This window comes from Thamnophis sirtalis, unplaced genomic scaffold, assembly GCF_051295495.1.
Source record: "Thamnophis sirtalis isolate CommonGarterSnake01/CBP01778 unplaced genomic scaffold, rThaSir2_p1.2 scaffold_17, whole genome shotgun sequence".
Classification (NCBI taxonomy): Eukaryota; Metazoa; Chordata; class Lepidosauria; order Squamata; family Natricidae; genus Thamnophis; species Thamnophis sirtalis.
In genome coordinates, this window is record NW_028261397.1 from 2,035,533 (window position 1) to 2,062,984 (window position 27,452).

The 27,452-nt window shown below is 48.4% G+C and overlaps 1 protein-coding gene across 1 annotated transcript in view; it reads left to right on the top strand.

Moving 5' to 3' along the window:
* The window catches only part of EFCAB5 (EF-hand calcium binding domain 5), a 29,052-nt gene extending 3,613 nt beyond the window's left edge, over window positions 1-25,439 (top strand). The window contains exons 4-10 of the mRNA XM_087702854.1: window positions 2,463-2,691; window positions 4,493-4,645; window positions 11,430-11,536; window positions 16,938-17,191; window positions 18,816-19,048; window positions 20,580-20,676; window positions 24,029-25,439. Coding sequence (XP_087558980.1) covers window positions 2,463-2,691; window positions 4,493-4,645; window positions 11,430-11,536; window positions 16,938-17,191; window positions 18,816-19,048; window positions 20,580-20,676; window positions 24,029-24,300 — 1,345 coding nt within the window. The 3' untranslated portion in view covers window positions 24,301-25,439. The remainder of the gene's footprint in view (window positions 1-2,462; window positions 2,692-4,492; window positions 4,646-11,429; window positions 11,537-16,937; window positions 17,192-18,815; window positions 19,049-20,579; window positions 20,677-24,028) is intronic.
* The last annotated feature ends 2,013 nt before the right edge of the window (window positions 25,440-27,452 follow it).

Sequence of the window (27,452 nt, forward strand, 5' to 3'; positions counted from 1 at the left end):
CATCCATCCATCTCATCCATCCATCCATTAATTCATCCATCTCATCCATCCATCCAGTCATCAATCCTTTGATCCATCTATCCATCCATTCATGGATTTTTGATCCATCCATCAATTCATCCATCCATCCATCCATCCATTAATCAATCAATCCATCCATCCATCCATCCATCCATCCATCCATCCATCCATCCATTTACCCATCCATTCATCCATATACTCATCCATCTATCCATCCATCTATCCATTCCCTCATCAATCTTTCAATCCATGCATCCATCTCATCCATCCATCCATTAATTCATCCATCTCATCCATCCATCCAGTCATCAATCCTTTGATCCATCTATCCATCCATTCATGGATTTTTGATCCATCCATCAATTCATCCATCCATCCATCCATCCATTAATCAATCAATCAATCCATCCATCCATCCATCCATCCATCCATCCATCCATCCATCCATCCATTTACCCATCCATTCATCCATATACTCATCCATCTATCCATCCATCTATCCATTCCCTCATCAATCTTTCAATCCATGCATCCATCTCATCCATCCATCCATTAATTCATCCATCTCATCCATCCATCCAGTCATCAATCCTTTGATCTATCTATCCATCCATTCATGGATTTTTGATCCATCCATCTATTCATGGATTTTTCGATCATCTATTCATCCATCCTTCTATCCATTAATCAATTCATCCATCCATCCATCCATCCATCCATCTACCCATCCATTCAGCCATATACTCATCCATCTATCCATCCATCTGTCCATTCCCTCATCAATCTTTCAATCCATGCATCCATCTCATCCATCCATCCATTAATTCATCCATCTCATCCATCCATCCATCCAGTCATCAATCCTTTGATCTATCTATCCATCCATTCATGGATTTTTGATCCATCCATCTATTCATGGATTTTTCGATCATCTATTCATCCATCCTTCTATCCATTAATCAATTCATCCATCCATCCATCCATCCATCTACCCATCCATTCATCCATATACTCATCCATCTATCCATCCATCTGTCCATTCACTCATCAATCTTTCAATCCATCTACCTATCTCATCCATTCATCAATCTTTGATCTATCTATCAATCCATTCATGGATTTTTGATCCATCCATTAATTCATCCATCCATCCATCCATCCACCCATCCATCCATCTACTCATCTATCCATCCACTTGTCCATTCACTCATCACTCTTTCAATCCATCTATCCATCTCATCCATCCATCTCATCCATTATCAATTCAACCATCCTTTTTTATGAAAAGAAGGACTGGGGGATGACATGATAGCAGTGTTCCAATATCTCAGAGGCTGCCCCATTCCCTATTCTCCAAGGCCCCTGAAGGCAGGACAAGAAGCAACAGGTGGAAATTAATCAAGGAGAGAAACAATCTGGAATTAAAGAGGCCTTTCCTAGCAGTGAGGACAATTAACCAGTGGAACAGCTTGCCACCAGAAGTTATGAATGCTTCATCACTGGAGGTTTTCAAGAAGAGATTAGGCAACCATTTGCCTGAAATGGGAGAGGATTTCCTGCCCAAGTAGGGGGTTGGACTAGAAGATCTCCAAAGTCCCTTCCAACTCTGTTATTTTATTCCATCCATCCATCCATCCATCCATCCATCCATCCATCTATTCATCCATCCATCCATCTATCCATTCACTCATCAATCCATCAATCTTTCAATCCATCCCTCTATCCCATCCATTCATCTAGTCCTCGATCCTTTGATCCATCTATCTCATCCATTCAGGGACTTTTCGATCCATCTATTCATCCCATCCATCCATCCATCCATCCATCTTTCAATCCATCCACCCATCCATCTATCCATATCTATTTTCCAACTGCCTGCCTGCCCATCCCTCCATCCCCCCTCCCTCCCTCCCTTCATCCATCCATCCATTCATTGATCCATCATTTTTTTATTCATCCCATCCATCCATCCATCCATCCCTCAATCTTTCAATGCATCCATCCATCTATCCATATCTATTTTCCAACTGCCTGCCTGCCTGCCTATCCCTCCCTCCTTCCCTCCCTCCCTCCCTCCCTCCCTCCATTCATCGATCCATCAGTTTTTTGGTCCATCTTTTTATCCCATCCATCCATCCATCTTTCAATGCATCCATCCATCTATCCATATCTATTTTCCAACTGCCTGCCCGCCTGCCTGCCCATCCCTCCCTCCCTCCCTCCCTCCATTCATCGATCCATCAATTTCTCGCTCCATCTATTCATGCCTTCCATGCATCCATCCATCCATGCATCCATTCATGGGAGAGATATCGGCTATTTTGCCTTTGCCCCTGGTGCAAATTATGGGGCAGCCCCCCACCTCCTCTTCTGCTGCTGCTGTTTGCTGATCCCCTCACCAAAGCCCCTCTTCCCTCCCGAACCCCCCACCACCACCCCAGCTTTGCAGCCGCCTTGGACGACAAGCCCATCCACGTCCCCCGAGTTCACCTGCATGGGAACATCCACTTCTGGAACCCAGACCGGCCCAGAGAGGAGCAGAGGGGCTCTTTCCTGGTGCTGCCCCTGGAAGACGTCCGGAGGAGAGTTTTCGGCATCCTCGGATTGGACACGCTCCAGGACACAAAGAAGAAAACCATCTTCGTCCCCCACGAGATCCGTTACTATCAGGTGGGAATTAAAGTGGGTAGCCAGGACTGGGGGGGGGGCTTGTCTGGGTTTTGTTAGAAAGGCCCCCGTTAGCTGCTCCTTTGGGGGAGTTTAGGAGAGACCAAGGTAACGTTTCACAGCCTTACGGGCTTGGATTCCATGAACCATCCAGCAGGCTTTAAGAGGGGAGGAATTCCACTCCCAGAATTCCATTGCACAGAATAGAATAGAATAGAATAGAATAGAATAGAATAGAATAGAATAGAATAGAATAGAATAGAATAGAATAGAATAGGAATAGGAATTGGAATTGGAATTGGAATTAAGAATAGAATAGAAATTAGAATTAGAATAGAACTAGAATTAGAATTAGAATTAAGAATAGAATAGAATAGAATAGAATAGAATAGAATAGAATTGGAATTGGAATTGGAATTAAGAATAGAATAGAAATTAGAATTAGAATTAGAATTAGAATAGAACTAGAATTAGAATTAGAATTAGAATTTAGAATAGAATTGGAATTGGAATTGGAATTGAATGGAATGGAATGGAATGGAATGGAGTTGGAGTTGGAGTTGGAATTGGAATTGGAATTGGAATTAAGAATAGAATAGAAATTAGAATTAGAATTAGAATTAGAATAGAACTAGAACTAAAACTAGAATTAGAATTAGAATTAAGAATAGAATAGAATAAAATAGAATTAGAATTAGAATAAAGAATAGAGTTGAATTGAATTAGAATTAAGAATAGAATTAGAATTAAGAATAGAATAGAATAGAATTAGAATAAAGAATAGAATAGAATAGAATTAGAATAAAGAATAGAATAGAAATTAGAATTAGAATTAGAATTAGAATAAAGAATTGAATTGAATTAGAAATAGAATTAGAATAGAATTAGAATAGCTATATTGATACTTCGTACACTAATCTGCCTGTATTAAAATGAAATGCTTTCAGTTCTCAAAGGGTAACCACCTCCAATATACACTACATGAACATGACAAAATAAATAAAAAAATACAAAATTATGCATATGCCCACATACCGTATTTTTCGGAGTATAAGACGCACCTTCCCCCCCACCCAAAAAAAGAGGGAGAAAATCTGGGTGCGTCTTATGAAATGAATTCAGCATTTTTGACCGCCCAAAATTCCACCCACTTCACCAAAATGGCCGTGCATAGCCTTTAGGAGGTTTCCAGAGTGCTCCTGGGGGCTGGGGAGGGCACAAATGAGCCCCCCTCCCAGCCCCATGAGCACTCTATAAACCTCCTTAAGGCTATGCATGTCCTTTTTTGGACAAAAAAACAGGCCCGTTTTTGCGAAAAACGGGCCATTTTTGGTAAGTCTACAGAGTGCAAAACCTTTTTTTTTTATTTGCCTCTTCAAAATCTTGGTGCACCTTATACTCCGAAAAATACGGTATATTGTAGAGACAACACAGTCCAGTTCGGAGGTATCCATGCACATGGTGAGAAAAATGAATCTTGCAAGTCTACCAGACGGCACAGGGGACAAAGCTGATACAGAATCTGCAAGTCCTGCTGGAAATACTTTGAAACCCCCTCCCAGAGTGGAGCGACAGAAACAGACCATGAAGTGGGTGGGTGTGGGGTCTCTAACAATGCTTTGAGCTCTAGGCATATAGGCATATTGTCCGCGGGCATCCTGAATAACCGAAGCGAGCTTCCTATAATCTTCTCCGCTGTCCTCACCACTCTCTGTAGGGACTTTCTATCTGAGGCCAGCCTGCTTTCAGGCGGGTGAACCTCAACAATAAATAAACAAGCAACGATAACTTTGTTCTTCCTCAGGGGATCGCACACTCCTTCAGCATAGCCTACCATCACATCCGCACCCAGCAGAGTCTGCTGCAGGTCGTCCTGGCCGGAGTGGAGTGGCTCTCGGGCCGTGCGCCAGGCCTTCAGAGCATCACCGCCTACTTCATGGAGCCTGGAGAGAGCCGGGTAATTCTATTACAGCCCTCTTCTCCTTTTTACCGCAAGTCATCCCCCAAACAAGCAGAATAGGAATTTGGTCGTAAGTCGAGGACTCCCTACATTCAAAAGGACTTGTGGAGGAAACGAATTTCTCTGCTTCTGCTGAGAATTGCCAGCAGGTGGAGTTTATGCTCTATTATTGAGGACTTCTTCGGGGCTCTCGAGTGGGGGAAAATGGAAACTCCATGTAGCTGAGAGGGCGAAGGGACGCATGTCACAGATGGCACGCAGAGCCCTTTCTACGGGCACGCCAGCTGTTGCCCCAGCCCAGCTCCAATGTGCGTGCGTGCACGCCTCCTGCCAGCCAGCTGGTCTTTGCTGTGCATGCGTCGGGGGGGGCATGTGGGGGACACATGTGCATATGCGCAGGGGCATTGCGCATGCCCAGGGAGGGGTGCTTGCATTGCATTTTGGGGGCCTCGTGCCCCATTTCGGCTTCCAGGTTGGTCCTCTGCCCTTCCAGGCCCAAAATGGGGTGCGGGAGGGGGGTGCGCCTCCCGCACCAATCTGGAAGCCAAAAATGGGTGGGGGGAGTTAGCAAGGCACATGTGCGGAGGGGGAAGAGTGTGATGGGGGGGGTCACATGAGCATGTGTGGGGCGTGCGGGAGGAGTCACATACATTGCATTAAAGGGTGTGGGTCAGTGGTGGGTTTCAAATTTTTTTAGAACCTCTTCTGTAGGTGTGGCCTGCTTTGTGGGAGTGGCTTGCTGGCCATGTGACCAGGTGGGAGTGGCTTGCCAGCCATGTGAATGAGTGGGAGTGGCTTGGCAGTTTTGACTGGGTGGGCGTGCCAACTTATAAAATGTGGTGAAACTCACTTAACAACGCTCTTGCTTAGCAACCAAAATGTTGGCTCAGAAACTCTGGCATTTGAAGCACACAAGTCTTAAAGCTGTCAAGTTACAAGACCCTCTAACCCTTTAGAAAAAAAAAAACCAGGGGTGTTCAAACTTGGCAGCTTTAAGACTTGTGGACTTCAACTCCCAGAATTCCTCCTCCAGTCATGTTGGCTCAGAAACTCTGGCATTTGAAGCACGCAAGTCTTAAAGCTGTCAAGTTACAAGACCCTCTAACCCTTTAGGGAAAAAAAACCCAGGGGTGTTCAAACTTGGCAGCTTTAAGACTTGTGGACTTCAACTCCCAGAATTCCTCCTCTCGCTCTTCATCTTGATGATGTGCGGACGGGCGGGGGGGGGAGGGAGTTGGAACCGGTTCTAAACGGCACGGTAGATTTGTGGAACCTCTTCTATAGAAGAGCTTAGAACTGGCAGGAACCCACCCCTGGTGTGGGTGCTAATGAGCCATCCCTAAGGTGACCAGATTTTCAGATTGGTAAAGAGGGACACCATTGACCCGGGGGGGGGGGGGGCGGCTTGATTAAAAATTATATTTTGTCAAAAGGTCATACAAGGCGATTATATGACCCCAGGACACTGAAAGCATCATAAATATGAATCTGTTGCCAAACATCAAAATTTTGATCACATGACCATGAGGATGCTTCAACGGTCGCTAAGTATGAAAAATGGTTGCTAAGTGTGAAAAATGGTCATCAGTCACTTTTTTCAATGCCGTTGTAACTTTGGTCACTAAATGAACTGTTTGAAAGCTAAAGCTAGCTTGCATTATGCTAGCTTACATTTTCAAGAGAGAGAAGCTAAACTCCTTATTAGAATTGAAATAGAAATGAGTAGAGTAGAGTAGTCTATCCCTGATATCTCTCCCATCTGACGTTATACACACACACACAAAGTAGACATCAAGTGAAAGATATCCCCAAGGAGTCTGAGATCCAGGAATCTGCTGTTGGTCGGAATGACCAAGGCAGGGCTACCGAAATCCAGAACCTGAGCCAAGGTGGCGCAGTGGTTAAATGCAGCACTGCAGGCTACTGCTAGATCAGCAGTTCAGCGGTTCAAATCTCACCGGCTCAGGGTTGACTCAGCCTTCCATCCTTCCGAGGTGGGTAAAATGAGGACCCGGATTGTTGGGGGCAATATGCTGACTCTCTGTAAACCGCTTAGAGAGGCCGGAAAGGCCTATGAAGCGGTATATAAGTCTAACTGCTATTGCTCACTAGAAAAGGTGTGAATTTAACAAAGATCTGTAGAGATTCTCTGCCATCCCAGAGGTGTTTATTTTTTTTTAGGAGGCAACTGGAGTTGACTTTATTGTCATTGTACATATATACACAGTTACCCATACAACGAATTCAAATAACAGCCAGAGACCCGGCCCAACACACATGGCAATCCCCAAACACACCCCCACCCACCCACCCAAAAACTTCCCCGCCCTTTAAACCACCCAAACACCCACACCACAGACCACGTTGTGATGTCCACTAGCTCACTGAATGTGGCCCTTTAGTTCCTTGTTGGGTGCAACTACGGCTCTGGGATAAAAGCTATTCCGGAGATGTCTGGTCCGAGTTTGTTTGTTTTTTAAGTTTTTATTTTACACACATAAACACATCAACAACAAACACATGATTTAGGACAGTGGTTCCCAAACTTGGCAACTTTAAGACTTGTGGACTTCAACTCCCAGAATTCTCCAGCCAGCTCTGTAGAGCTGGCTGGAGAATTCTGGGAGTTGAAGTCCACAAGTCTTAAAGTTGCCAAGTTTGGGAACCACTGACTTAGGACAACATAGGAACCAAAAGTTCCATCAAAAATCATAGGGCAGTTCCGGTTTCTTTGCAATGAGTATTTTCCCTTTCTATAATTAGCTATTTATAACCAAATATGGATAATCTGTAATGTGCTATATATATAGAATTCCAGGTAAACATGGTTATTCTTTTTCTTTGCCCATCTTATACTATTGTTATTCCAATTAAGAAATTATAGAGTACAGTTTCAATTGTATTGATTACCATCCCAAGCCTCTATTATGACACCACCTTATTTTCTCTTTCTTTTCTTTTCTCTCTCCCTTCCTTCTCTACTTCCTACCTCCTCTCCTTCCCCTTCTTTCTTCCCTTACCTCTCTCCTACTCTTACCCTCTCTCTTCCCCCTCCTACTCTCCCTCCTTCTCTTTTTTCTCCCTCCCTCCCTCCTCTCCTTCTCTTACTCTCCCTTCTACCCACCTTTCCTTATCTCTTTCTTCTTCCCTTACCTCTCCTCCACTCTTCCTCTTCCTTCCCTACCGTCTCTCCTTCTCTTTCTCTCCTTTCCATCCTCCTCTCCTTTCCCTTCCTTCTTCCCTCCTTTCACTACTTCCTTCCTCCTCTCCTCTCCTTCCTTCTTCCCTCCCTTTCTTTTTCTATTGTTACTGGTGTCTCTTTCAAATCTCAGTTTATGATTTCTTGGAGATGGTATTTCCACAAATCCATATAATGTCATATCATTGGTCCGAGTTTTCATAGTTCTGTATCTTCTGCCAGAAGGCAAGACTCCAAACAGATTGTAAGCCGGACGGGAAGAGTCTCTGAGAATGTTATGCAACTTCCTCAAACAGCGAGATGCGAAGATGTCACCCAGGGCTGGTAGTTGGAGGCCAGTGATATTCTGGGCAGTTTTAATGATTCTCTGTAGAGCGTTTTTGTCGGCTACGGAGCTGCTCTCGTACCATGGAAGAATGCCGTATGTCAGGACACAGTCAATGGTGCTGAGATAGTAGGACAGAAGTAGATGCCGAGATAGATTTATCTTCCTGAGCATTCTCAGCTGCACTGGCTACCCATTAGTCTCTGGATCCGCTTCAAGGCGCTGGTCGTTACCTATAAAGCCCTTCATGGCATCGGACCTGGGTACCTGAGAGACCGCCTCCTGCCGATTACCTCCCATAGACCGATCAGATCACACAGGTTAGGTCTCCTCCGGATTCCATCTGCCAGCCAATGTCGGCTGGCGACTCCCCGGGGGAGAGCCTTCTCTGTTGCAGCTCCAGCCCTCTGGAATGACCTCCACGTGGAGATCCGGACCCTTACTACCCTCCCGGCCTTCCGCAAAGCTGTTAAGTCCTGGCTGCTCCAGCAGGCCGGGGGGCTCTCGAAATATCCAGCCCCCCCCGGAGATTGTGACTGTTGTATATTTTAATGTTGTTTGTGTATTATTCCCCCTCCCTTGTTTTATTGTAAGCCGCCCGGAGTCCTTCGGGAGTGGGCGGCATACAAATCAATAAAACTATAAACTATAAGAGCCGAGGTGGCGCAGTGGTTAGGGTGAAGTACTGCAGGCCACTTCAGCTGACTGTGATCTGCAGTTCAGCGGTTCAAATCTCACCGGCTCAAGGTCGACTCAGCCTTCCATCCTTCCGAGGTGGGTGAAATGAGGACCCAGACTGTGGGGGCAAGTTGCTGACTCAATTTGCTAAAAAAAAAATTTGTAAACCGCTTAGAGAGGGCCGAAAGCCCTATGAAGTGGTATATAAATCTAATAAATAAAATAAATAAATATAAACTATAACTCAGGAAGTACAGCCTCTTCTGGGCCTTCTTCACAAGCACGTTAGCATTCATGGTCCACGAGAGATCCTCTGAGATATAAATGCCCAGAAATTTAAAACTTGCAGGCAGCTGGTCATTTGCATCCTTTTAGAGGGTCATTGAGGCCACTTGGAGCCAAGGTGGCGCAGTGGTTAAATGCAGCACTGCAGGCTACTTCAGTTGACTGCAGTTCTGCAGTTCGGCTGTTCAAATCTCACCGGCTCAGGGTTGACTCAGCCTTCCATCCTTCCGAGGTGGGTGAAATGAGGACCCGGATTGTTGTTGGGGGCAATATGCTGACTCTGTAAACCGCTTAGAGAGGGCTGAAAGCCCTATGAAGCGGTAGATAAGTCTAACTGCTATTGCTATTGGAGGTTTCTCTGTGTCCTCAGAGTCACCTGAGTGCTGCAAATGGTTCCTGTAGTCTGCAATTTCCCCCCCTCTGGAAATCCATTCCTTTTCCCACAACCATTCCAAGGGTCTTCATCCCAAATTGCGTAGCTAAACATCTGTAGAGATTCTCCGTCCTCCAGGTCCTGGTTGTCCCAAAGGGGCTTTTTTCAGGAGGCAACTGGACTTCCTTGTTTTTTCTTTTGAAGACGTTTTGCTTCTCCTCCAAGGAGCTTCTTCAGCTCTGTGTCGGTTTCACAGTTTCTCTCCTCCCCACCATGTCACAAATACAGGCAGTTTATAATCCATGAGGCCAGCAAAACTGCCAAACCAGATACTAAGAATGGGATCCTTCTGGGCGAGCTGTTTTCTGAGCCTCCAAGGGCCCCACTGAAAATGTTCCCATCTTTCGCTCTGGTCCCTTTGGAGGAAACTCCCACCTGTGAACAAGGAAGGGAGGAGAGGAGAAATAAGGCCAAGGCATGAAAGAGAAGAGATTAAAAGAAAAGGAAATAGGTTTCAGAATAACAACACGTGCATTTAAGGATAGAATTGGTATAAATATCATTCTACCTATAGCAATAGCAGTTAGATTTACATACCGCTTCATAGGGATTTCAGCCCTCTCTAAGCGGTTTACAGAGTCAGCATTTTGCCCCTAACAACAATCCGGGTCCTCATTTTACCCACCTCGGAAGGATGGAAGGCTGAGTCGACCTTGAGATTTGAACAGCCGAACTGCAGATAGCAGTCAGCTGAAGTAGCCTGCAGTACTGCACCCTAACCACTGCGCCACCTTGGCTCTTAGCACAACTGTTCAAACATCTTAAACCTTTTTATGCATTTCTCTGTCTTTTCTTTCTTTCCTTTCCCTGTCCTTCCTTCCTTCCTTTTCCTTCTCTTTCTACTGCTCCTCCTCCTTCCATCCTTTCTTCCCTTCTTCCTACTTTTCCTCCCTTCCTTCTTTCCTTCCCCTTTCTTTCTTTCCTTCCTTCCTTCCTTCCTTCCTTTCTTCCTTCCTTCCCTCCCTCCTTCCTTCCCCATCCTTTCCTTCCATCCTTCTCCATCTGGAGATTTTAAAGAAGAGATTTGACAAACATTTGTCTGCAATGGTCTGGGGTCTCTTGCTTGAGAGGGGTTGGACTAGAAGACCTCCAAGGTGCCCTCCAACTCAATCCTTCTTCCCCTCTCCCTCCAAGGTGCCTCCCAACTCAGTTATCCTTCCTTCCTTCCTCCCTTCCCTCCCTCCCTCCCTCCCTTTCTTCCTTCCTTCCTCCCTTCCCTCCACTCTCCTTCCCTCCCTTCCTTCCTACCTCCCTTCCACTCTCCCTCCCTTCCTCCCTTCCTTCCCTCCCTCCCTTTCTTCCTTTCTCCCTCCCTTCCTCCCTCCCTTTCTTCCTTTCTCCCTTCCTTCCCTCCACTCTTCCTCCCTTGCTTCCTCCCTCCCTTTCTTCCTTTCTCCCTTTCTTCCCTCCACTCCCTCCCTTCCTTCCACTCTCCCGCCTTCCCTTCCTCCCTTCCTTCCCTCCACTCTTCCTCCCTCCCTCCCTTCCTTCCTCCCTCCCTTCCTTCCTTCTTTCCTTCCTTCCACTCTCCCTCCCTCCCTTCCTCCCTTCCTCCTTTCCTTCCCTCCACTCACCCTCCCTCCTTTCCTTCCTGCCTCCCTCCCTTCCTTCCTTCCTTCCTCCCTTCATTCCTTCTTTCCTTCTTTCCTTCCCTTCCTTCCCTATACATTTTGTCTTTAGTAATCATTCTGCCCAGAACAAAATCTTAAAGAAGGTTGTTTTGGTTTTTTTTTTGCCACTCGTGCCACCATTCACTCCATTTCCCCTGCCAACCGCAACTTCCTTGGTCTTCTCCCTTAGCCTCAAGGTCTGCCTTCTCCACCCAGCCCACTGAGACATTCTCCCTTCTCCTTCCAACTAGATGCACGACTACACTTTGCGCAAAGTCTTGGATTCGGATTGGAAAGGGGAGGTGAAAATCAACGCCCCACCAGCCCCAATCCTCACCAGGAAAGACGACGCCTTCAAGTAAGCCGGGGGGGGGGGAGTTGGGGGGTTGGGGTTGGGCATTTGGAGGTCCAGCCTGGAAGGTGGGGGAGAAAAGGGGCAGTGGGGCTGCTAACCGAAGAGGATATTTGTAGCCGGTGGTGGGATTCAAATAATTGAACAACTTGGTTATTAAGAGCCGAGGTGGCGCAGTGGTTAGGGTGCAGTGCTGCAGGCCACTTCAGCTGACTGTTATCTGCAGTTCAGCGGTTCAAATCTCACCGGCTCAGGGTTGACTCAGCCTTCCATCCTTCCGAGGTGGGTAAAATGAGGACCCCGGATTGTTGTTGGGGGCGATATGCTGACTCTGTAAACCGCTTAGAGAGGGCTGAAAGCCCTAGGAAGCGGTATAGAAGTCTAACTGCTATGGCTATTGCTATTGGTCCTCTGCCCTAATGACCAGCTGGGCAGGCTTGGCTCGGTGGCCATGTGACCGGGTGGGCGTGGCCAACCAAACGTCACTCAGGTCCTTGGGCGCTTTCGCCTTAGCTGTTGCCATGCAATAAGGGCAGGGGTGGAATTCAGCAGGTTCTGACAGGTTCTGGAGAATCGGTAGCGGAAATTTGGAGTAGTTGGGAGAACCGGCAAATGCCACCTCTGGCTGGCCCCAGATTGGGGTGGGAATGAAGATTTTGCAGTATCCTTCTCCTGGAATGGGGAGGGAATGGGGATTTGTAGTATCCTTCCCCTGGAGTGGGGAGGGAATGGGGATTTTGCAGTATCCTTCCCCTGGAGTCAAGCGGGAATGGGGATTTTGCAGTATCCTTTCCCAGGAGTAGGGAGGGAATGGGGATTTTGCAGTATCCTTCTCTGGGAATGGGCAGGGAATGGAGATTTGCAATATCCTTTCCCCTGGAGTGGGGAGGGAATGGGGATTTTGCAATATCCTTTCCCCTGGAGTGGGGAGGGAATGGGGATTTTCCCCCTGCCATTTCATTTGATTTGATTTTATTATATTTATATGCCGCCCTTTCCCCCCGAAGGGGACTCAGGGCGGCTCACAATTCAAATCAGGGAAGGGGGGTACAGACAAAAAATAAAAGACGAAACATAACAATACATAATTTAAAAACACACAACAGTCATACCATTCGAGACGGGGGCAACAGCTCTTTAGCCCCAGGCCTGTCGGAACAGCCAGGTTTTAAGGGCTTTGCGGAAGGCCTGGAGGGTGGTGAGGGTTCGAATCTCCACGGGGAGTTCGTTCCAGAGGGTCGGAGCAGCCACAGAGAAGGCCCTCCTCCGGGTAGTCGCCAGTCGGCACTGGCCGGCGGATGGAATTCGGAGGAGGCCTAATCTGTGGGATCTAATCGGTCTATTGGAGGTGATTGGCATGCCCACCAAGCCACGCCCACAGAACCGGTAGTAAAAAATCTTTTGAATTTTGCTACTGAATAAGGGTTAATCGGAGAGGCAGTTTCTGTAAGCAGGGCAATGAAGATCAGGCTAGAAACAACACCAGAATGTTTCCTTCCTGCTTTCCTTACAGGATTAGCCCCGTCAAGTGGGGAGGGGAGGATAAAATGAGATTTCTTCCAACAACCGGTTCTCCCAACTGCTTAGAAAGTTAACAACCGGTTCTCCCGAATAGGTGTGAACCGGCTGAATCCCACCACTGGTTGCAGCTCAGGATTGAACTGCTGGGGTCCTTGGTGCTGTTTGAGCTTGGTGGGGGGGGTTTCCTTGCAGACCGAAGCGATGATCCCTTGTTATTTGCATCTTATGAGTAACGATTGGCATGAGGCTTTATGCTCTGTGTGGCTGTCACTGTGGCGGCTTGCATGGAGACGGAAAGCTTGTGCGCCAGAGATAAATTCCTTGAGGGTCCAATCAAGGAAGAATCCCATCTATCCCCCAGCACGGAAGGGGAGAACTTGTCACAGCCAAAACTCGGCGTGGGACAATTTAACAATTCAAATTTAATTATTTAAAATAAATTTTTTAATTATTATTATTATTTTTTTTTGGGTCGTTCACATTTCATTCTGTCCCCCCCTCCTTTTTCGTCCTTTCTTCAATGATTCCAATCCAACATTTCTTTGATATTGTTGGAAATAAATCCTTACAAAAACTTGGATCGGTAAGAAGAGAATTTTATTAACAAAAATAAAAGAAACCAAAACAAAAAGCAGTTTGCAAAGTGTGGTGAGCTTGAGCAAGACTTCATCTGTAAGTTCTAGGCCTAAGAATCCTAACTCCTGAATTCAAAAGTAAGAGTTTTTATACCCATTCTCTCCCCTTTGGTTCCACTGAGTAAGTCCTCAGGGGTTACAACTCATCCCAGGGGCCTATTAAGAACACCTTAACCCTCCCCCGCCCTTCCTGCCCACGTCCAGTTGCAGTTTTAATCCCCAGGTAATCCCCAATGGTCAGAGGCTTTTATTTTCGAATTTTAGCATTCCCTACAACAGTGATCCCCAACCCCCGGTCCGCGGACCGGTGCCGGGCCGTGGAGTACCTGGCACCGGGCCGCGCAGCTGCCGGGGGCCATGATCGCTGCAGCGGCCGGGGGCCATAGTTTCTTTCTGTATGCAAATTAGGGCTAACTGGCACAAGGGGTGTTACTGGACCGCTGGTGGCACTCTGACGTCACCAGCGGCCCACCGCCCCCCTGTGTCCAGCGCCGCCCTTCTCATTCCTTTTCAGCGCTTCAGCGCTGGCCGATTCCTGAAAAAAACCTAAGAGCGCCTGCGCAGCTACGTAGGGCTAGCGTAGACAGCGCTAGTAGCGTAGCCTTGCGTAGGCGCAGTTTGTGCTACGCTATCTACGCTAGCCATACTGAACAATCAATGTGTCGTCACGAACAACGCCCCCCAATCCCTGCGCGCGCTCAGCGGGCCACGGTAAAATTATCAAAGGCTGACTGGTCCGCGGCGATAAAAAGGTTGGGGACCACTGCCCTACAATATTAGTGTAACTCTTCTTCTCCCGAGAGACGAGTCGGTGGTCATGGAGAGTTTGGCTGAGCACTTCCTTGTGACGGGAACATGCTGCGCCTAGTCTGACCAGTAGGGGTCAGGGTTGCAGAACTTTACCTATAGGCTACCACTAGCGGAATAGGAATAGGAATAGAAATAGGAATAGGAATAGGAATAGAATAGAATAGAATAGAATAGCAATAGAATAGCAATAGAATAGCAATAGAATAGCAATAGCAATAGCAATAGCAATAGCAATAGCAAGAATAGCATAGAATAGAATAGAACAGAATAACAAATGGAATAGAATAGAATAGCAATAAGAATAGAATAGAATAGAAAATAGAATAGAATAGAATAGCAATAACAATAGCACAGAATAGAATAGAACAGAATAAAAAATGGAATAGAATAGGAAATAGAATAAAATAGCAATAAGAATAGAATAGAATAGAATAGAATAGAATAGAAAATAGAATAGAATAGAACAGAATAAGGAACGGAAAAGGGAATGGAAGAGGGAATGGAAGAGGGAATAGAATAGAATAGGCAATAGAACAGAACAGAAGCTGGAAGGGACCTTGGAGGTCTTCTAGTCCAGCCCCCTGCTGACGCAGGAAACCCTAGACTATTTCAGCAACTGGCTGTCCATTCTCTTCTTGAAAACCTCCAGTGATTGAGCGCCCACAACTTCTGTTGTCTTTTACTGTTAGGAAGGGAGGGAGGGGGGGGAGAAGGAAGGAAGGAAGGAAGGAAGATGAGAAAGTTAAAATGAGGGGAATGAATGAAAGGAAGGAATGTTGTTGCAGTTGTTAGGAAGCAGTTTGCGGGCTTAGTCTGCCCACAGCCAGGAAGTTCGATCCTGACCAGTTCACGGCTGGCTCTGCCTTCCCTCCTTCCAAGGTGGGTAAAATGAGGGCCCAGATTGTTGGGGACAAGAGGCTGACTCTGTAAACCGCTTAGACAGGGCTGTAAAAGCACCGTGAAGCCGTATATATGTCTAGGTACTATGGCAATTGCTCTTCTGTCCACCCAAATCAAGGGGGGGGGGAACCAAATTCACGTAAAAACTGTCTTGCTACCATAACTGCAACGATTTGCTTCAAAAACCATGGCAAGAAAGGTCGTAAAACGGGGCAAACCTCAACGACTGTCTGGCTCAACAACAGAAACAGTTGAGGACTACCTGCAGCAAAGGAAATTTTAGTGGTCACAAGAGGAGGACTACCTGTGGTTTAGCCCAAGGGTCTCCAAACTTGGCCATCTGGCTGGGGAATTCTGGGAGTTGAAGTCCTCCGGGCTTAAAGCTTTGCAGGCTGGGGAATTCTGGGAGTTGAAGTCCTGAAGACTTAAAGCTTTGCTGGCTGGGGAATTCTGGGAGTTGAAGTCCACCATTCTTAAAGCTTTGCTGGCTGGGGAATTCTGGGAGTTGAAGTCCTCAAGACTTAAAATTTTGCCGGCTGGGGAATTCTGGGAGTTGAAGTCCTCAAGACTTAAAATTTTGCCGGCTGGGGAATTCTGGGAGTTGAAGTCCTCAAGACTTAAAGCTTTGCTGGCTGGGGAATTCTGGGAGTTGAAGTCCTCAAGACTTAAAGCTTTGCTGGCTGGGGAATTCTGGGAGTTGAAGTCCTCAAGACTTAAAGCTTTGCTGGTTGGGGAATTCTGGGAGTTGAAGTCCTCAAGACTTAAAATTTTGCCGGCTGGGGAATTCTGGGAGTTGAAGTCCTCAAGACTTAAAGCTTTGCTGGCTGGGGAATTCTGGGAGTTGAAGTCCTCAAGGGGAATTCTGGGAGTTGAAGTCCTCCAGGCTTAAAGCTTTGCCGGCTGGGGAATTCTGGGAGCTGAAGTCCTCAAGGGGAATTCTGGGAGTTGAAGTCCTCCAGGCTTAAAACTTTGCTGGCTGGGGAATTCTGGGAGTTGAAGTCCTCTGGGCTTAAAGCTTTGCCGGCTGGGGAATTCTGGGAGTTGAAGTCCTCTGGGCTTAAAGCTTTGCCAGCTGGGGAATTCTGGGAGTTGAAGTCCTCAAGACTTAAAACTTTGCCGGCTGGGGAATTCTGGGAGTTGAAGTCCTCCAGGCTTAAAGCTTTGCTGGCTGAGGAATTCTGGGAGTTGAAGTCCTCAAGGGGAATTCTGGGAGTTGAAGTCCTGAAGACTTAAAGCTTTCCTGGCTGGGGAATTCTGGGAGTTGAAGTCCTCAAGGGGAATTCTGGGAGTTGAAGTCCTCGAGACTTAAAGCTTTGCCGGCTGGGGAATTCTGGGAGCTGAAGTCCTCAAGGGGAATTCTGGGAGTTGAAGTCCTCCAGGCTTAAAACTTTGCCGGCTGGGGAATTCTGGGAGTTGAAGTCCTCAAGACTTAAAACTTTGCCGGCTGGGGAATTCTGGGAATTGAAGTCCTCCGGGCTTAAAGTGGCCAAGGTTGGAGGCCCCTGGTTTAGTCGACAACCTGGTGTTGGCTTGTGCTTCAGAGATTACCTGTTCAAGAGCGTAGACTGTGCACTGGTGGTGACTCAGCGCCTCTATGGGGAAAACCACATCGCGGTGCCTCTGAGGAACACAACCGGTGACGCGATCATGGTGCTGGACCTCAACCTCGGACCCAGGCAGCAGCTCTCGCCTTGCGCGCACAAGGACCTGCAGAAGATGCTGAAGATGGCGCAAGCCGCCATGCACGAGGTCCTGAAAGAGGATTCCGGAGACCTGGAGCCATACTACGTCTTGGGTACGAGGCACGTTGGGCAGAGAATAACCCCAAGCAGTATTGTTGTTGGCCCTGGAGATTTGAGACTTTGCCTCCAGAGGTTGTGGGTGCTCCATCACTGGAGGGTTTTAAGAAGAGGCTGGACAGGCATTTGTCTGGAGTGGCACAGGGTCTCCAGCTTGATCAGGGGGCTGGACTAGAAGACCTCAAAGATCCCTTTCAGCTTGCTAATCCTTCTTTCCTTCCTTCCTTCCTTCCCTCCCTCCCTCCCTCCCTCCCTCCATCCATCCCTTCCTCCCTCTCCATCACTGGAGGTTTTTAAGAAGAGGCTGGACAATCATTTGTCTGGAATGGCATAGGGTCCCCTGCTTGATCAGGGGGCTGGACTAGAAGACCTCAAAGATCCCTTTCAGGTTGCTAATCCATCCTTCCTTCTTTCCTTCCTTCCTTCCGGGGCTGGACTAGAAGACCTCAAAGATCCCTTTCAGGTTGCTAATCCTTCCTTCCTTCTTTCCTTCCTTCCTTCCTTCCCTCCCTCCCTCCATCCCTTCCTCCCTCTCCATCACTGGAGGTTTTTAAGAAGAGGCTGGACAATCATTTGTCTGGAGTGGCATAGGGTCCCCTGCTTGATCAGGGGGCTGGACTAGAAGACCTCAAAGATCCCTTTCAGGTTGCTAATCCATCCTTCCTTCTTTCCTTCCTTCCTTCCTTCCCTCCCTTCCTCCCTCTCCATCACTGGAGGTTTTTAAGAAGAGGCTGGACAATCATTTGTCTGGAGTGGCATAGGGTCCCCTGCTTGATCAGGGGGCTGGACTAGAAGACCTCAAAGATCCCTTTCAGCTTGCTAATCCTTCCTTCCTTCCTTCCTTCCTTCCTTCCTCCCTCCCTCCATCCCTCCCTCCCTCTCCATCACTGGAGGTTTTTAAGAAGAGGCTGGACAGGCATTTGTCTGGAATGGCATAGGGTCCCCTGCTTGATCAGGGGGCTGGACTAGAAGACCTCAAAGATCCTTTGTGGACCATTTCAGGCAAATGGTTATCCAATCTCTTCTTTAAAATCTCCAGTGTTGGAACATTCACAACTTCTGGAGGCAAGTTGTTCTACTGATTAATTGTTCTAACTTCTTCAAGCGTACTAGATGGGGGATTCTGGGAGTATAAGCCCACCCCTCTTAAAGCATGCTGGCTGGGGGATTCTGGGAGTGGGAGTCCTCCCCTCTTAAAGCATGATGGCTGGGGGATTCTGGGAGTGGAAGTCCTCCCCTCTTAAAACATGCTGGCTGGGGGATTCTGGGAGTGGAAGCCCACCCCTCTTAAAGCCTGCTGGCTGGGGGATTCTGGGAGTGGAAGTTCTCCCCTCTTAAAGCATGCCGGCTGGGGGATTCTGGGAGTGGAAGCCCACCCCTCTTAAAACATGCTGGCTGGGGGATTCTGGGAGTGGAAGCCCTCCCCTCTTAAAGCCTGCTGGCTGGGGGATTCTGGGAGTGGAAGTTCTCCCCTCTTAAAGCATGCCGGCTGGGGGATTCTGGGAGTGGAAGCCCACCCCTCTTAAAGCAGGCTGGCTGGGGGATTCTGGGAGTGGAAGCCCACCCATTTCAAAGCTCTTCCTTTGGAGCCTCATTTGAAATCCCGGTTTATTGTCGCAGAGGCCGAATATGTTGGGGACTGGCGGCGCGGAGGCGTCCTCTTCTACCGCTTCATGCTGCAGGACCTGCAAAACTGCATCTGGAGCCTTGACCCCTGGACCTCCTTTGCCGACATCCGATCCATGCAGAAACCTCCGGCCTTCGTCCACGTCATCTTGAAATGCGTGGTGCTTATTTTGTACCCGCAGTGGGCCGGCACACCGGAGGTGGAGCTTTGGAGCACCTGCATACAGGTGAGAAACCCCAACGCCAGGGAACAAAGAACCCTCCTCTTTGGGAGACCCCACAGCAGGGATGGCGAACGTTTTTCTGCTGGTAGCGCCCGTGCCCACACCCATCATGCAATGCCTTCCTCCCGGCGTACGCGTGCACAACAGTAGTGCGTTATGGTTGGTACGGCCTGTTGGGAGCACCAGATACCATTCCAGTATGGTGCTTCGGTGGGCCTGCCTGCCCGCCCGCCCTCCTTACCTGTGTTCCTGCAGCCTGGGGAGGGCGAAAACGGTGTAAACTGCCTCCCTCTGCTCCCCGGAAGGCCGAAAACCAGCTGGCCAGCACACGCATACACGCTGGAGCTGACATCGGGCAACCCCTCACGTGCCCTCAGATATGGCTCTGTGGCAACCTGTGGCATGCATACCATCGGTTCACCATCACGGCCCTACTGGTTTGATTTTTGGAAACAGCCAGCCAGGCTGGAAGGAGGAGTGAAGTGAGAACTTAGCTTGGAATCTTTGCATAGAAGTAGCAGTTAGCAATAGCAGTTAGACTTATATACCGCTTCATAGGGCTTTCAGCCCTCTCTAAGCAGTTTACAGAGTCAGCATATCGCCCCCACAGTCTGGGTCCTCATTTCACCCAGATAGATAGATAGATAGATAGATAGATAGATAGATAGATAGATAGATAGATAGATAGATAGATAGATAGATAGATAGATAGCCATAGCAGTTAGACTTATATACCGCTTCACAGGGCTTTCAGCCCTCTCTAAGCGGTTTACAGAGTCAGCATATTGCCCCCAACAACAATCCGGGTCCTCATTTCACCCGCCTCGGAAGGATGGAAGGCTGAGTCAACCTTGAGCCAGTGAGATTTGAACCGCCGAACTGCAGAACTGCAGTCAGCTGAAGTAGCCTGCAGTGCTGCATTTAACCACTGCGCCACCTCGGCTCTCTTAGCCAATCCAGGGTGTCAAACTCAAGGCCCAGGGTCGTTTAGATCTGACCCGCGGGCCCACCCTGGAAACTGTGCAGGACTGAGCCGCGGTGCCTCCGCCAGTGAAAATGGAGCTCAGGAGGGACGCGGACGGCCCTTCCGAGCTCCATTCTCACTGGCAGAGTGTTGCAGGAGGCCGTTGCAGCCTAAAACGGACCTCGGGAGCCCATCAGAGTGCTCAGGGCCTCCACAGGCACCCCTGACACGTGTGACATTGAGCTGGCCACTACCCCTGGCCACGCCAACCCCCCCACCCCACCCCCAAGGTCAAATACAACCCTGATGAAATTAAGTTTGACACCGTTGGTTTAGTTCCCGCCCTGTTTGTAAGTGTGGAAAATGGCCCTCGGTGACTTTTTTCCAGTGCCGTTGTAACTTCGAACGGTGACTAAATGAAGCGTTGTAAGCCGAGGACTACTTGTACCCCTCGTTGCAATTTTACGCGTAGCGGGAGAGAGCTCATTCTGCCCCAGCCGACGCTCCTGTTTCGCCAGCCTTCCGGCTTCAATCGCAACGACCCTTCTCTCGGCTTCATGTTTTCCGCAGAAACTCGACGGAGAACTGATTGAAAACATTTGCTACTTCGACCCCACCGCTTCCTACGTGGAGGTCCGGCCCGAGGTTCTCTACAGTTGCCTGCAAGGTAGGAGTAAGCGAAGCGACGTGGGAGGCAGGGAATGTTATGCAGAGGGGGAATTCAGACGGTTCGCACCGGTTCGAGCGGACTGGTAGTGGCAGTGGCGTGAGGCTCCGCCTACCCACGCAGCCAGACGTCATCACGAACCTTCTGCGCACGATCAGGAGGGCCGGATTTAGATGAAAAGAGGCCCTAGGCTATTCCACTTATGAGGCCCTTTCACCTCCCTTTTTTAAGTTTGTAAATTACATGAGAGACAATAAAATACATCATTACTGTGATATATATCAATATATATCAATATATCAGGGGTGGGTTTCTCGCCCTGTTCCAACCGGTTCGGTTGGAACGGGGCCGGCGGCGTCCTCGTGCACATGCGCGATGCACGCATGCGTACTAGCGTCTGCGCGACGCTCCAGCTGCTCCTGGATGATCGCGCAGGCGCTGTATGCGTCCTGTGCATGCGTGGAAGCGCAGAACTCGTCAAAACCAGGTAAGGACCGCGAGCGGGCGGGCGCGCCGTTCGCCGTTCCCGGAAGTTACTTACTTCCGGGTTCGGCGACCAACCGGTTCGCAGGGACCGCCACGAACCGGTTGAAACCCACCCCTGCAATATATATAGCTGGCCTCCCGACGGAGGGTGGCTCTGCTCTGCGGCAAAGGCAGCGAGGCCAGCCGCCTCCCCTGCTGCGCTCAGCTGCCCAGCTCAGCCCCCTCGCCCTCACCTGCCTGGCCGCTGGTGGGCTCCGCGTCAACGGGGCGGCTACTGGGAGCGGCCGCGCCTCTCACCCGACCGCCAGTTGCCGGGAACGTGGGCGGGCTCCCCAACTGCCGTGGCGCTGGAACGATCTTAACCAATACATGTTTATGTTTGTTTATTAGTCCTATGCGTAGAATTTCTCCTTATTTTCGGTTCCGTGTTTTAGTGTCCACTGTTGTTAGAATAGTGTGATTTTAATTCTGCTAACAATTTGAATGTCGGCCCCTCTCGATCTCGAGGCCCTAGGCTGAAGCCTAGTTAGCCTATAGGAAAATCCGGCTCTGATGCCCAGATGTGTTTCCGTTACCAAACTGCAGAGGTGGGTTCCTACCTCTTCGGTCTGGTTCGGCTGAATAGGCAGTGATTCTGGCGGACACGTCACCCTACCGGTTCTCTCCTCAGCGGCGCCATCTTGATTTTCTCTTCTGCACAGGCGCAGGACAATGTTCGTGATTTTTTTTATTCATTTTTTAAAATGTGCGCATGTGCAGATCGTTTTAAGTGCAAATGTGCAGAGTGCAGGTTTTTTTTAAAATATACTTTTTTTATTTTTCCACTTTCATAACATATAATCACATGTATACTATTACGTAGCCAATATCCTATTGTATTAAGTAGTAATTACATCAGTTCCTCTTGTCATCAGCGCCCAGAAAGATAAAAGCCATTATTGGCTCTTCTGCTCTCCATACACCTCTTTCTTCTGCCTCTCTCCTACCTCCTTTCTTCCCTCCATCATCCTTTTCTACTCTACTTCCCCTTCCTTTCTCCTTCTCCTCTCTCTTCATTCCACTCCTCCTTATCCTCCTCATCTTCCCCCCTTACACTCTCTCCTATCCCTCTCTTCCTATCTTTCTTTTCTCCTCTGTTTCCCACTCTTCCTCTCTCCCATCCCTCTCTTCCCATCTTTCTTCTCCCTTCTGCTTCCCACTCTTCCTCTCTCCTATCCCTCTCTTCCCATCTTTCTTCTCCCTTCTGTTTCCCACTCTTCCTCTCTCCTATCCCTCTCTTCCCATCTTTCTTCTCCCTTCTGTTTCCCACTCTTCCTCTCTCCTATCCCTCTCTTCCTATCTTTCTCCTCTCCTCTGTTTCCCACTCTTCCTCTCTCCTATCCCTCTCTTCCCATCTTTCTTCTCTCCTCTGTTTCCCACTCTTCCTCTCTCCCATCCCTCTCTTCCCATCTTTCTTCTCCCTTCTGTTTCCCACTCTTCCTCTCTCTTATCCCTCTCTTCCCATCTTTCTTCTCTCCTCTGTTTCCCACTCTTCCTCTCTCCTACCCCTCTCTTCCCATCTTTCTTCTCCCTTCTGTTTCCCATTCTTCCTCTCTCTTATCCCTCTCTTCCCATCTTTCTTCTCCCTTCTGTTTCCCACTCCTCCTCTCATTGGTGTATTTCAGCTTCTGAGCAAACTCCATTCTACGTTGATGATATTTATGCTTCCATATCAGAGTGCAGTTTTTTGCGTGTTGAACCAGTAGTAACGGCGGTCGGAACCACCCCCGGCCAAACCGTTGGGGAAGTAAAGACTGATTTCCGCATGTTTTCAATCAAAGCGAATGCGTGGAAGTCTGAGCACAGGGGGTGCACATGCGCTGACATTTGCGAACCGGGAGGGAAAGTAAGTGAATACCAGCCCTGATGTTATGGGTCCCCTCCATTAAGGAGATCCATCTGGTGGGACCGAGAAGAAGGGCCTTCTTCGTGGTGGCTCCCTCCCTGTGAAAAATCATCCCTGCGGAGATAAGATTGGTCCCCATTTTGACCTCCTTTTGAAGAATCACAGGGGGGGGGGAAAGGAGTTGGAAGGGGGGCCCTGGAAGGTCTTCTAGTCCAGCAGGCCCCCAAACTCGCAAATGTCAGTCACGTGAGCTCTGGACCATAACCGTCGTAAATACAGAGCGGTTGCCAAGCACTCAGCTTTTGATCACAGGACCGTGGGAATGCTGCAACAGTCCTAAGTGCGAGGACCCGTCGGAAGTCACTTCTTCCACTGCCGTTGCAACTTTGCCTGCGGAATTTTATTGGTCTAACAAAATGATATAATACAGAAGTACAGGTAGTCCTCGACTTATGACCAAAAACGGACACCCCCCCCAAGTTTCTGTCGTTAAGCGTGGGATAGATTAGGTGAGTTTTGCCCCGTTTCGTGACATTTCTCGCCACCGTCGTTCAATGAATCATTGTAGTTGTTACGTTAGCCACATGGTTATTAAGTGAATCTGGCTTGGCTTGACGTGTCGGAAAGGTCGCAAAAGGGGATTACGTGACCACCACCCCCGGCACACTGCGACCGTCATAAATATGAGTCACTTGCCAAGCGTCCGAATTTTGATCTCGCGACCATGGGGATGCTGCGATGGTCGTATGTGTGAAAAGACGCTCCCAAAACGTGCCCAAAGGTGTCGTTGTAAGTCGAGGACTACCGGGACAAAGAAAATAATGGGACAAAGGGGGAGGAGGAGGAGGAGGAGGAGGAGGAGGAGGAAAAAAAGGCATGGTGTTCGTTGGAACAGCAGGACCATTGCTAAGCAGTCGTAAATCGAGGACTGCCTGTCGAAGCTAACGTGGCATGTGTCTGTGCGTTTCCAAAACCAACTAGGTGCACGTCGGAAGGCGGTCTGGAGGTTCGGCTCGGCTCCGTTGGAGTACCTTTACAACTGGGCGTGCGCCTGCTTGTCCTTGATCAAAATGGCCAAGAAGCTTCAGCATCGCAGCAGCCTGGAGGATTCGATTTCGGCCCTTTTAACGCCCACCCTGTCTCAGTCCATCCGGTCGTCGCAGATTTCGACTCTCCGCTCCACCTCTTTTTGCTACCCGGTCAATTCATTCTCGGCCCCCAGCAATGCCTCGTTTCCTAGGCGGGAGTTGTAGTTCTCGCCTGTAATCCCAAAACATTTCAATAGAGGGAGACAGACAGAGAGAGGATTGGGGTACAAAGCCAGCTGGGGGTCTTGCAACCCACAAAGGTCAGAGTTAAAAAGGGGAGGGGGATTCGCAAAAGATTTGCAAGTGAGCGCCTTATTTCCCAGCGGGAGTTATAGTTCTCTCCTGCAATTCCGAAACTTTTTGGTAGGGGGCGAGAGAGAGAAAATTGGGGTGCAATGCAGGGAGGTTCGAAACCAGCCAGGTTCTTGCAACCCACATAGGTCACAGTTACACAAAAGATTTCCAAATGAGCGCCTTATTTCCCAGCGGGAGTTATAGTTCTCTCCTGCAATTCCGAAACTTTTTGAGAGAGAGAAAATTGGGGTACAAAGCAGGGAGGTTCGAAACCAGCCAGGTTCTTGCAACCCACGTAGGTTAGAGTTACACAAAAGATTTCCAAATGAGCGCCTTATTTCCCAGCGGGAGTTATAGTTCTCTCCTGCGATTCCGAAACTTTTTGAGAGAGAGAAAATTGGGGTACAAAGCAGGGAGGTTCGAAACCAGCCAGGTTCTTGCAACCCACGTAGGTTAGAGTTACACAAAAGATTTCCAAATGAGCGCCTTATTTCCCAGCGGGAGTTATAGTTCTCTCCTGCGATTCCGAAACTTTTTGAGAGAGAGAAAATTGGGGTACAAAGCAGAGAAGTTCGAAACCAGCCAGGTTCTTGCAACCCACATAGGTCAGAGTTACACAAAAGATTTCCAAATGAGCGCCTTATTTCCCAGGCGGGAGTTATAGTTCTCACCTGCAATTCCAAAATGTTTCAATGGGGGGGGGGGAGAGAGAGAGAGAATTGGGGTAGAAAGCAGGAAGGTTTAAAGACAGCCCGAGTCTTGCAAACTCACAAAGTTCAGAGTTTAAAAGGGGAGGAAGAAGGCTTTACAAAAGAATTTGCACCCCGTAGCATCTTGTGAGAAATTATTCCAATAGAATAAAGAGGAAAAAAAGGGGTGCCTTTCCCTTCCTCCCCAACTTATTTGTCCCCCCCCCACCCATTTCCCATTGGCCGTCAGCCGAAGATGACGACGCCGTTTCCCGCTATCTTCGGAAGCATCGTTTTTTAATAAAATTGGGGGGAAATTAAAATATTTTTCTCTCTCCTCCTTCAGACAAAACCACCACGTCTTATCGGGCAAGCGTTTTGCAAGTGGAGATTACAAGCTGATTTTAAGGCCGCCGATAAATTACGCCGCGGTGTTATTACAACCGGCAATCCTTTTGATTATCGGCCGCCTTGAGAGCCAGGAGTGGGGGGGGGGAGGTTTAATATTGGGAAGAGACACGATAATCCTGGAAATAAGTTTTGCAATCTCTTTTCTGATGCAGAGAATACTTTTGTCAGCTGGGGGAGGGGGGATTTTGGGGGGGGGTTTGCCCTCCAGCAGCCCTTTTTAATGCAGTGAAAAGTCCGCTAATATATAAGTAGTCCTCGCCGTACGACCACGATTGAGCCCAACGTTTATGTCGCTAAGTGAGTTTTGCGACCTTCCGTTTTGCGACCTCCCTTGCCACATTTGTTGAGTGAATCGGTGCAGTTGTTAAAAATGAGTAACTCCATTAAGTGAAGTTGGCTTCCCCGTCGTCTTTGCGGGTCGGAAGGACGCAACAGCGGATCAGGTGAATGGAATAGAATCACAGTCATTAAACGAACGGTCGTAAGTCGAGGGCCCATGGTCCTCTGGTCTCCTTTCTTACAGCCGACTGCAAGAGCAGATGATTTTCCTAACAGGGTTGGATAAATACTGGTTTTTGAAAGCATGGCATCAACCTGGTTTCATACACGTTGGGGAATAACAGATTGACAGAGTTGGAAAGGACCTTGGAGGTCATCTAGTCCAACCTCCTGCCCAAGCAGGAGACCCTACTACACCATTTCTGACCGATGGCAGTCCAGTCTCTTCTTTGAAGCTCCCACAACTTCCGAAGTCAACTTCTCTTCCATGGGTTGATTGTTCTCACGGTCAGGAAATTCCTCCTTATTTCCAGGTTGAATCTCTCCTTGGTCAGTTTCCATCCATTCTTCCTTGTCTGGCCTTTGGGTGCCTTGGAGAATAGCTTGACCCCCTTCCTCCTCTCTGGGGCAGCCCCTCAAATACTGGAAGATGCTCTCCTGTCTCCCCTGGTCCTTCTCTAGACTAGCCAGGCCAAGTTCCTGCAACCATTCATCATATGTTTGAGCCTCCAGGCCTTTGATTGTCTTAGATAGATTCAGATGAACAGAGATGGAAGGGACCTTGGAGGTCATCTAGTCCAAGCAGGAGACCCTACACCATTTCTGACTGATGGCAGCCCAGTCTCTTCTTGAAAGCCTCCAGGGATGAAGCTCCCACAACTTCCGAAGGCAACTTGAAAGCTCCCACAACTTCTGAATAACAATAACAGAATAACGGAGTTGGAAGGGACCTTGGAGGTCATCTAGTCCAGCCCCCTCCCCAAGCAGGAGATCCTACACTGTTTCTGACCGAGGGCCAGTCTCTTCTTGTTCCTGTTTAGTTTCCATCCATTATTCGTTCTCTGGCCTTCAGGTGCCTTGGAGAATAGCTGGATCCCCTTCCTCCTCTCTTGGGCAGCCCCTCAAATATTGGAAGATGCTCTCCTGTCTCCCCTGGTCCTTCTCTTCCCTAGACTAGCCAGGCCCGGTTTCTGCAACCGTTCTTCGTATGTTTCAGCCTCCAGTCCCCTCATCATCCTGGTTTCTCTTATCTTCATTCTTTCTAGAGTCTCAACCTCTTTTCTATAGTGTGGTGACCAAAACTGGTTGCAGTTTATGGCTTAATGTGTGTCAATTGTCAATCATCCGGAAGGGTGGTAAATGGAGTGGAGGGGTTGGTCCCACTCCTCTCCTGCAATTATTTCGCTTGGCGAATAGAATAGAGAATAGAATAGAGAGTCAAGTTTTGACTATTAGGGGGAAAATGTTATGATACAGGATATAGTCAAATAAAGAAGGGATAATGATAAATAATTTATATATAGGTATGGGTACATCATAGGGAAACTGGATGTAAATTGTAAACAGTGTTTCGAAAAGGAGGATTGGAAAATTTTGTTACTAAATATTATGGATGTTTAGCCAGAATAGGACATAAGGATTCAG